Source organism: Oncorhynchus keta, chromosome 13, assembly GCF_023373465.1.
Source record: "Oncorhynchus keta strain PuntledgeMale-10-30-2019 chromosome 13, Oket_V2, whole genome shotgun sequence".
NCBI lineage: Eukaryota > Metazoa > Chordata > Actinopteri > Salmoniformes > Salmonidae > Oncorhynchus > Oncorhynchus keta.
In genome coordinates this window covers 29,501,329-29,512,691 of record NC_068433.1, presented here as the reverse complement: position 1 = coordinate 29,512,691, position 11,363 = coordinate 29,501,329, and the positions used below count along the sequence as shown (strand labels likewise).

The 11,363-nt window shown below is 39.3% G+C and overlaps 1 protein-coding gene across 2 annotated transcripts; it reads left to right on the top strand.

Moving 5' to 3' along the window:
- Positions 1-1,655: 1,655 nt before the first annotated feature.
- Positions 1,656-9,130, top strand: LOC118375087 (SLAM family member 8-like). Of its 2 annotated transcripts, XM_035761579.2 has the most exons (8): positions 1,656-2,086; positions 2,221-2,356; positions 4,235-4,537; positions 4,761-5,030; positions 5,203-5,310; positions 5,515-5,573; positions 5,677-5,754; positions 5,884-9,130. In XM_035761579.2, the coding sequence occupies exons 2-8, from the start codon at positions 2,290-2,292 to the stop codon at positions 5,956-5,958; spliced, it is 960 nt and encodes a 319-aa protein (XP_035617472.1). In that variant the 5' UTR covers positions 1,656-2,086; positions 2,221-2,289; the 3' UTR covers positions 5,959-9,130. The 2 variants fall into 2 exon arrangements, with proteins under 2 accessions (XP_035617472.1, XP_052315918.1); XM_052459958.1 differs by having other exon boundaries at positions 1,656-2,356.
- The last annotated feature ends 2,233 nt before the right edge of the window (positions 9,131-11,363 follow it).

Genomic DNA, 11,363 nt, shown 5'->3' with positions numbered 1-11,363 from the left:
TGTGCATATTTGGAATATTTTTATTCTGTACGGGCTTCCTTTTCACTCTGTAATTTAGGTCAGTGTTGTGGAGTAATTACCATGTTGCTCCATCCTCAGTTTTCTCCTATCACAGCCATAAAACTGTTTTTAAAGTCACCATTGGCCTCATGGTGAAATACCTGAGCGTTTTCCTTCCTCTCCGGCAACTTACATTGGAGTGGCTCCTCCTCCCTTAATAAAAAAAAACAGCTGATCCAAAAGAAAATCCAGTCTACTCTGAGGTCAAGACAGGGAAGGCCACAGGTAATATCCATTTAACAGGTTGGCAGTCAAATCTAAACTTGTGAATTTCGAGTTTTGATGAAGAAGCATAAAATATACAACGAACTAATTCCTTAAAGTTGTTGACTGGAAATTTCAACAACCAAAAAATAGCAGCAACTGGGCCTGTTGATGTGACCTATGCTGAGGTTGACCTTAAACAGAAGGACAAAGCCAAGAAGAAGAAATGTAAGACTGGACATCGATCCCCCCCATATTCCCCCTATCATAACCTCACACCTCTTTGACCCCATATTGACGAGGTGTATAATTATTCTGTATATAACTGTTATATTACTGTATTATCCTCACCCCTTAAAGAAACCGCAAACCTACCTGAGACGGATTCAGTCTATTCTCAAATGAAGCCTGGAATAGCCCTGGGTAAGACTAATAGCCATATGCTATTGATATTTAATATGGAACTAATGATCTGATATCTGATATCAAAGTATAATGTATCTACTTAAAGTATGTATCTTGGTTTGATTCTTAAGAGTTTGACTGCATGTCCTAAACAACTTTGTGTGGTGACATGTTGCATGTCCTTGAGAGAGGCAGGGAGGGATGGATGGAGGGAGGCAGGGAGGGATGGATGGATGGAGGGAGGTAGGGACACCATCAAAGGAGGAGCAGATGGAACCATTTAACATGGATTATGCATGTTCAATGCACGCAAACACACACCCAGCCCTGTATACACACTAAAATTCAATAAAATCTTGTACATTCAGGATTTTTTTTTATTGTTTTACTTACCAACAAATATATTCATTTAAGGTTTAGTGTATTACTGTAACAGCTTTATCTAATTATATGGTGTAATAATGTCGGCTCTTATCTGCAGCTACAGAAATTGTCTACTTGTTGTGTATTGAATTATATTGTTTTGTTGTAAATGTATTATATTTGATTTATTATGTCTGTTATTCAGATGATAGAATAACTTATGTGAATTTCCAAAATATTGTAAGTACTATTCACATTTTCTTCTAATGGCCTGCACATTTACATTATCTTTGCATTGTACTTTTTTAATAAACTGTCTTTTACCCACCAGATGGCATGAGTGGTTTCTTACAGTAAATGGATATTGTCATCAAAATGTCCATAGAACCTAATTTGGTCAAACCTCCTTTAAGCCTAGTAGAGAGATTATACTATTGCTAAATCCATTTTTGGACCTAATCATATGTACCAAATCTTGAATATAACATCAATTCCCCATGAGCATAGTTCAAAAGTTGCACCCCATCAGCTGAAGACCCATTGAGATTTTCAGAATGACTTTAGGGGGAAGAGTGTGCCTGAAAATAACAGTTCTTCTCAGTTTAATGATGTGATATACTCTGCTGGAGTTCTGAGGAGCTGGTTAGTACTGGTACTGTATCACTTCCTCTCAAAAAGGGTTTCATGTCCCTCATCCACACTGACCTATGAGAATGCGGAATAGGTCATGCAAACACTTCTGCGGGCATATGAAGCCAAGATGAAACTGCACGGGCACTGTTATGACATTTCTGCGTACTCCCCCCTCTGTCTTTCTTTCTCGCTCTCTCTGTCTCAATATCGTTCTGTCTATCTCTCTTTAATCCCGAGCCCTCTATCTCCCTATTTCTCTGAAAGATTGTGTGGTTTGCTCATAAAGTAAGAAAGCTTCCGGTATCTGTGAACACCATGACCATTAACCACTCAACCAGCAGCAGCCTGAAAACACAGGCTCCAAAACCACCACCAGACCCCAACCACACCTCATCGTCTAACGCTCAAGCTGAGTGAAGGGGTATTTTCAGAGAGCAACTATAGAATGTGACTTCCTTTTCAACTAACATACAGTAAAAATGAAATAGAACAGCAGCCCTCAAAAGTAAGTCTCTTGTCTTTCTTCTCTCTATCTTCTCTGTGTGTTTTGGTTAGTCAACTGCTAGCTGTCAGTGCCAGTGATAAGAACATACAGCCGGAGAAAACAGTCAACGCCTTACAGAGATGTCTGCTGGTCCCTTCTTCTCCAAACACGGAATACTACTTCTTCTCGGCTCCATCTTCCAATATGGTAAGTTTTGTAACTATTATTTATTTTAACATTTTAACAAAATACAACTGCAATACAACCATCAATGAGGATGACACAAGTTTAAAAACATATCCCCATTGCGGTCCTCTTGAAAATACATGAAAACAAAAATATAAACAAGATAACATATCTCAAATACATCTCATCAATAGGGAGGAAACCGTAAAAGGAATAAAATAGATAACCAAGTAACGTTCTGTCACGCTCTGACCTTAGATATTCAGAGTTTTTGTTATGCTACTGAACCATGAACTATGCTTGTATGTGTTGCATAACAAAAAATCTGAAGGACAAACTTCAAATGGCCCAAAACAAACTAATAAGAATCATACTCAAGCTCAGCCATAGAGACACACGCTGGTCCTAATCATTTCAGGGAACTGAACTGGCTTCCAGTTGATCTGGTGGTGGTGCAGATCAAACTGTTGATGGTTTTTAAAGTGATACATGCCTTTCCCCCACTTACCTGTCTGGTTATTTTAATTTTATTACAGACTCTCATAGCCGTCACACTAGAGCCAGTGTATCAGACATGTTGCCAGGGTCCTCAATAGTCTCTATATCCAGGAACTTTGTCTTGAAGTGAACATTCCCAATGTCCTTCAGAGCCATAAGTTCACATGTTGGTCCAGTTCACATCACAATGTACGAAACCGAACATTTTTCCTTCACCGCCATTAAACTTGACCAAGAAGTTGGAAGAGTTGATCACTTTGTTTTTGGAACCAAACAGGATACATTCTGTCTTGTCTAAATGCATAACCACTTACTGACTTTAGTCAATTGGCTGCTTAGGGTCTTTTCAACGGTCTCCTTATTCTAATGTGAAACCAAGAGGGTAGAATCATCCCCAAACAGGATCTTATTGCATGAGCTTGCTTGCATGATAAGGAAAACCGTCAGCTTTCTCTAACTTCCTTGTTGGTTTTTACATTATATGTGTTGCCTGTAAGCATGCCTAATCATCAGTGATTGGTTGGATATCTCAAAATGTTTGCTTTATTACTGTTTGATAACACCTACATAATACCTATATTCAGGAACATATCATGATGTGTGTATTCTGCAGTTTTGAATGAGTGCCAATGGTGTGGTTGGGTCAGCAGCTGTTGCAGTGCTTCTAGAACGCAACAGACCAAACAACCCTGCGCCTAATGGCTGTCATTCAATACATTTAAGGGGATATGGGACTGTATCAAATGAGTGTTTCTATTACATAATATGATACATTGTCCGACTGGGAAAACTGCATTTATGTCTTAAATACTTCAATGACCTGTAACTGTGTTTTTTTCTTAATTCATGAATGACGTTTTTTTTTTTACAAGGGTTTATTAAACATTACTTCAAACTGATATGTAATTATAATGTTGCCCATGCAGTATATGATGCGTTTCTGGTGAATAATTACACATTAAACACATTGGTATTTGTACTTATGAGCTGAGGAGGGGTTATCAGATCCACCCCCACTTCTCTTTTCCTGTCATCTCATCCTGTTCTACTGAATGTGGGGGGGGGGAGTGGACTTTAATGACGTCAAAAAGGACCCACACACAGATATGTAAAGATATAATGTGAAAATATGTAAATTGCCACGTACAGCACGAAATGAAACCTGGAAACGTGCTCATAAAACACAATACATTATTGATTAGGTAAGACTCTGCATTTCAGTCTATTATTGTGTAATTATTCATGTAGGCACACTGTAACAATTATTACAGTGTAACAATAAGTAATTACAACACTTGCTACATTGTACTACATGAATAATTACACAGTAATACTATCATTGTAATATAGTGTGCAACCATTGATTGATGTCAGAATAAGGTGTGTATTTGTGTGTTGCAGGTGTAGGTGTTCCTCTGATCATCAACAAGAGAGTGGGGGACTCCGTGGAGCTGCTGGCAGGCTTAGAGACGGGACATTTCAAATCCTTGGAGTGGAAGTATATGGGAAAGGATATTGCAGAATTCAATTCAGATGTTGTATATTCACCTGCATCCCAGTTTGAGGGGAGACTAAAGATGAACACCAAAAACTACAGTTTAACAGTCAGAGAACTGACACTGCAAGACTCTGGGGATTTTCTACTTACAGGTGAAGAGGACAAAGGTCAGATTGACAGTAAGACCATCACTCTGAAGGTCCACGGTAGGCTATTAATACCATTATTGCATCCAATTTTGATATAATTCTAATTTATATCCATAACCATGGCTGATGGTCTTTAAACTATAACATAGATTTTGTAGTTTCATACTGACCTAACTCACCATGCTTTGTTAAATATCCATCATATTTTCAAGTCTTTCTCCTGGTGGTATGGCTATGGCAGGACTGATTATGAGTCTCTATCTCTCTCCTGGTTGGTCAGAGCCTATATCCAAGGTGGTGATCCAGTCAGACATCAAGCTCTTGGCCAACCACTCCTGTATGGTGCTGCTGGTGTGCAATGTGTCCTCCTACCCCAACATTAGCTACACCTGGGAGAGAGACAATGAGATCTACGGGGATGGCCAGCAGATTCACTTCTCTCTCTCACCAGCAGAGAGAGACATCAGTGTAAAGTGCAACGCCTCCAACCTAGTCAGTTGGAAAATTGCCTCTGCGACAGTAAAGTGTAGTAATGACACAACCACCCCAGGTACCTAGATATCATAATAATCCCTTCCATACACGTTCAGTGTGCTTATAGGCTTATGTTGTCAAATATAATATGTAATGCATGTGATTACATTGGATGTATATGATATAGAGCCATTTAATCTTTATCATATGGTATAGTCTAATCATGTGTGTTGTACAATATGTGACAGGACTGGCGTGGTATACCATGTACATCGGAATATCAGTAGGAGGCGCTGTGGTGCTGATCCTCACTGTAGCTGTGGCAGTGTGCTACTGCAGGGGCCGAAGTAACACAGGTATGTACAGCTTAGGGGCCTCAACTATACTTAAAGTGGCATTTCAGGTGGTTCTAGAAGTATTCTTCAGCTGGTTTGATTTTTGGGGGGATTTGCTAGAAATTAGAAAAAGAGTGAGACCCCTCATTAATTCCTGAGTATGTTTGTTGATATCCTGTATAAAATGTTTCTGATTGGTTGATATTTTGTTCTTATAAAACACAGAAGATCAAACTGATAACGCAATATATGCTGATATTATGGACAACACAAGAAGTAGAGATGTAAGTATCAATGCCGTTATTATGTATCTGAATGTGTTAAACATTTACATTTAAGTCATTTAGCAGACGTACTGTATTGTAATGGGCTGTATTTTGATTCCAGACAAGATCAAACAGTCATCTAAACCCAATATCCATCTATGAAACTGTCAATGATCTGGTTATCCCAAGATTGAACAAGGTAAGATATAAATGGTCATAATGGTAAAATGTATGTGATTGAATGGAAGACTATGAAGTCTACTTTGAGAAAAGTCACTACCTTTCTTGATGCTGAAACAGTTTCTTCTTGATTATCTGTCACATGTAGCCACAGACTCTGTATGACAAGATCGCGTTTGGACGCCCAGAAGGCCCCCAGTCTCCCTACCAGAATGTACTGTGAACTGAACAGGATGTGGTCATAGGTTGGGCCTTCCATAGATATGTAACCCTCTGAATCCTCTGCAACTTACACGTGTATATTCTGTAGATAGGCCTAGATGTTACTGTTAAATTTCATCACAAACTACACTATCTCCTTCTCCCTTTGATGATTCTCATATATACAGTATATCTTAAGGCCTTATATGTTCCTTTGAAGGCCTAGATACAATTAGAAGATTCGGAAATGTGTAATAGGTAGTAGAAGGCGTGGTAATCAGACAAGCTCATGTCAAATCTCTATTTTCTAGATGAAAGACAATTGTTTTAGATAGAAAAAAAAATAGTAGGACATTGATTAGTGAGGTTGATTTATGCCTGTGTACTCTTTTGCGTTATTATTATGTGCTCGCCAGGCATCAATGAGGTTGTAATCAGAGAGTATATGCTCTAGAGCCTTGGTTGCGTGTTGATTGTAGATGGTCTTATTTGATTTGTCAGCATTTCCAAAATGGCATTCATGTCTGTCCCAATTACCAGATGTAATTCAGTTCATTCTAAAAACAAATATGCTGTTCAGAGAAAAACAAATAATTATACCCAATTTGCATGCCTTGAGTGCCTTGCATTTAGAGTGAATTGTAATTAACTCTCATGACTGTATTTGTTAGCGAAAGAGACATGATTGCTGTATTGAATGTTTTCAGTACTGTAGCCTTCACCAAGTGAATGTCTAAGTGGATATGTTATCTTTAAAATTAAACTCATCATGACAACACATTACATATATCATAAAGCCCCTGAGGGCCTAGTTACACCCTAACACACTGGTCTGAAACTCCTGGTTTAGTCAAATTATGTCGGCTTGCAAAGGGATGTGTCATTTCTATTGGAATCCAGCCAGAGTTAGGATATCCAACCATTTAAACTTTCAGTCACACGCAACCTGCATTCAGAATGACTGTTGGGGTAGGGAAGATTGATTTTGAGAATTTCTAAATCATATAAACTGGAACAAACAGATCAGTAATGGGTGAAATAAGTCCAACTACTAACAGGTTGGAATAGTTGAGAAAAATCGATGTTATCTATGTTTGTGTAGCATAAGATTCATCAACCAGTCATAGTAAATATAAAATAAAATCAAATTGATTAATATAGCCCTTATTACATCAGCTGATATCTCAAAGTGCTGTACAGAAACCTAAAACCCCAAACAGCCTAAAACCCCAAACAGCAAGCAATGCAGGTGTAGAAGCACGGGGGCTAGGAAAAACTCGCAAGAAAGGCCAAAACCTAGGAAGAAACCTAGAGAGTAACCAGGCTATGAGGGGTGGCCAGTCCTCTTCTAGCTGTGCCGGGTGGAGATTATAACAGAACATGGCCAAGATGTTCAAATGTTCATAAATGACCAGCATGGTCAAATAATAATAATCACAGTAGTTGTCGAGGTTGCAACAGGTCAGCACCTCAAGAGTAAATGTCAGTTGGCTTTTCATAGCGGATCATTCAGAGTGTCTCTAGAGAGTTGAAAACAGCAGGCCTGGGACAGGTAGCACATCCGGTGAACAGGTCAGGGTTCCATAGCCGCAGGCAGAAAAGTTGAAACTGGAGCAGCAGCACGGCCAGGTGGACTGGGGACAGCAAGGAGTCATCATGCCAGGTAGTCCTGAGGCATGGTCCTAGGGCTCAAGTCCTCAGAGAGAGAGAGAAAGAAACAAAGAGAGAATTAGAGAGAGCATACTTTAAGTCACACAGGACACCAGATAAGACAGGAGAAATACTCCATAACAGACTGACCCTAGCCCCCCGACACAAACTACTGCAGCATAAATACTGGAGGCTGAGACAGGAGGGGTCAGGAGACACTGTGGACCCATCCGATGATACCACCAGACAGGGCCAAACAGGCAGGATATAACCCCACCCACTTTGCCAAAGCACAGCCCCCACACCAATACAAAAGGTATTGAAACAAACCGTTGTGAAAATCAATCTGCAAGAGTTCATGCTGGAATAATGATAATGATGATGATTGGTGTCGTTTTGAGTTGTTTTGAGCAAACATTAATTATGTATTTTACTCAACAAGCTTGTTCAAATACAACTGACTTCAAGCAGAGTTTGTTGATTTAACACATTGGCTCAAAGTCTTGTCATTTTTAAGTCCACTCAACTTGCATAATAATGCTAATTAAGCAATTGGTTAAGTTTGACTTTTTCCAGTGCAAAGTGTATGAAATTAAAAGCCCGAGGAACCTCACATTAGGTCACTTGTTTGTCATAGTTAAGGGGTCATGGTTTGCTCTCTTCATCTTTAGCAGTGTGCGTTTGTGAAGGAAGGCACTCAGTGAAGATGTCTTTTCCCGCTGTGATCAGAGAGTCAAATAGAGAAATGGTTGTAATCATATGCAAAAAACTGTGAAAACCTTGTTGCTGGGCTGTTGAGTACACATGTAAAGTTGTGCAGGGATTCGTCCTTTTCAGAAAGAAGAATGACAATGTTCCTGCATCAAACATTTTCTGTAGTTCACTTGTTAATTCCTCTCTTTTACATTCAATCTATCACTGTGATCACTACTTTCCTGGGTTATTACTTCGAACAGTTGACAGACTGTAACTCAAGAACATCTACATGCAGTTGACCTCCAAATAGCTACGACATAAACCAAATGATAAACATGCCATGACCTCAAACCTTTGACACCTCTCTGAGTGACATTAAAGATTGTACTGAAAATGTCAACATGACCAGGTATGGTAAATGCAATATTGACTTCACTTTTTGTACAACTATGTCTTATCCACTAAGTTTCTTTCTCTGATATATACTATAGTTCTCTCTTCCTCCCACAGAAAGACCACAGTGTTGATGTGTCCATTTACTTTTACAGTAAGAGGAAGTGGTGTAGAGATGAACATGACATAAGATGCTATTTTTTCTGTTTCTCTTCATGCACCTTTCTAATTGTGTCAAAGCCCCATTCGTGTCACAGACGCAGGAACTGTCGGGGTCCGGAGGACTTGCCAGAGGCTTAGAATGGAGTACACTTTATGTGCAACTCTGCGATGGTGATGATTCATGTATTTCTCTGTATTTTGAATATTGTTAGCTAACTATTTCCTTTATTGGACAAGAAAAAGTTTCATTCATAGAACATGAAGTATGTCATATATGCACAATAAATGTGGCAACAGATGATGATGTTGTTTGGTTACACTGTGTTTTCTGACTACAGAGTAATGGAGGTGTTGGTCACTACAGCTTTTCAATCAGATTGTAGCATGAGCCTGAGAAATATATAATATACACTAATATGATGACATAGAGAGAGGAAGGAGTAAGGGGACAGACCCAGTAGACTGAGGGGTTATGTTGTTGCTATGTGACCAATCACATCTTAGTTTCTATAGTGTGATCCACAAGATAGTGGAGTAGTTACAGGTCTGTCCTGAACTGGGCGATAAGAAACCCCAGATGTTCTATCTATCTATCTATCTATCTATCTATCTATCTATCTATCTATCTATCTATCTATCTATCTATCTATCTATCTATCTATCTATCTATCTATCTTTTATTTATTGAGGTTAGAAGCCCAAAAGGGCTGATTTGAAAACCACACCACAAATATACGTTTTTTTTTCTTTTTTCAATCAGTTAAACAAAGCAAGTGAATTCTAAGTGTACATAATATATTCAGTAAACAAGAAAAACATATTTGATTATATGTGGGTACACATGTTTGTGGGTGTGAGTGACAGTTAGGCTACATGAAGGGGATTATTGGGTAGTTTGGTTCATCAGGCTGACCCCCAGTCTTCGCTTGAAGTTATTGAGGGATGATGAGGTTTTGACAATGTGAAGATAAGAATTCCAGAGTATGGTACCTCTGTATCTGATAGAAGCTGTATTGTGACATATCAGACTTCACAGGCTGGACGTACCACTGGTTAATAAATAAAGAACAGATTTCAGGTCAGACCAGTAAAACCATCACCATCTCTCTTTGTCCAGGCTGGTCAGTACCAGCTTGAGTGGACAAGGACAAGACCTCCACAAAATTCATATCTCAGCTTATCTCTCCACATCAACGTCACTGTTGACGCTATCTGGACTTTCTGAATTCTGAGCCATTGAGGGTTAATGTAAATACCGTACTGTAAACACTGTCAATTCTAACTGAATGGAGTCAACATACCCCTACAGTATGTAAACTCAACTTTCATCAAAACTTAACTCCAACAGATAAAGGATTTTAAATAAACAAGCATGTATCCAGATTTGACATTCTGGTCTTTGTTTTCTTAGCTCTGTCTGAAACTACACTGACCATAACACAAAACCCTGCATACGCTGGAGAGACAGTTGTTCTGACGTGTTCAGTGAGGTCTGACAGTGGCTGGAGCTATACAATGGTACAAAGACAACGCTAACATGCTGACCAGACCGGACACGTCGTGTGCGTGAGCGTTACAAAATACATTTAGAAATATACGTTATTCAATTATTGCACCCACACTGGAGAAATGACTAGAAACGATTAGGTTGACCGTGTCACGCCTTGGTCATTGTATTTTGTGTTTTTGTTATATGTTTGGGTAGGCCAGGGTGTGACATGGGTTTATATGTTGTTTTCGTATTGGGGTTTGTATTATTTGGGATTGCGGCTGATTAGGGGTGTTGTATAGGCTTGGCTGCCTGAGGCGATTCTCAATCAGAGTCAGGTGATTCTCGTTGTCTCTGATTGGGAACCGTATTTAGGTAGCCATAGTTTCGCTTTTATTTCATGGGTGATTGTTCCTGTCTCTGTGTAGTGTTCACCAGATAGGCTGTATAGGTTTCACGTTTCGTTTGTTGTTTTTGTATTGAGTTATTTCATGTATCGTTCCGTTTTCATTCATTAAAGATCATGAGTAACAAACACGCTGCATTTCGGTCCGACTCTCTTCCTTCAACAGACGAACGCCGTTACAGACCGTTTTATGTGTGGATTAATTGTCGGAGTAGAGGACCTTCTGCATTTCAGGTAAAATAACAACTCAATGTTTATATCCCAGGACAAATTAGCTAGCATCAGCAAGCTAGCTAAATAGGACAAATTAGCTAGCAATTGCAAGCTAATTAGCTAAATTGCCATACATGTTTAATGCTTTTCGACCTGTACCCAAATTAATGTAATAATTGGTTCAGAGTTTGTTTTGATATTTTAACCTGTGTGTCGTGATCGCGTTTGGGGTAAGGGGACAAAATACATTTATGCACGATAGCGCACAATGGCTCATGCGCGGAGCCGGTTTGTGTTCCGTGTAAGAAAGTAGTGACCTTGTCTGGCAGACACACTACAACAGGAGCCACCTTCACCATCAGTAGAGCTGCTGAGTCTGACCAGGGTCTCTTCTGGTGTCAGGGAGAGATCCAGTCCA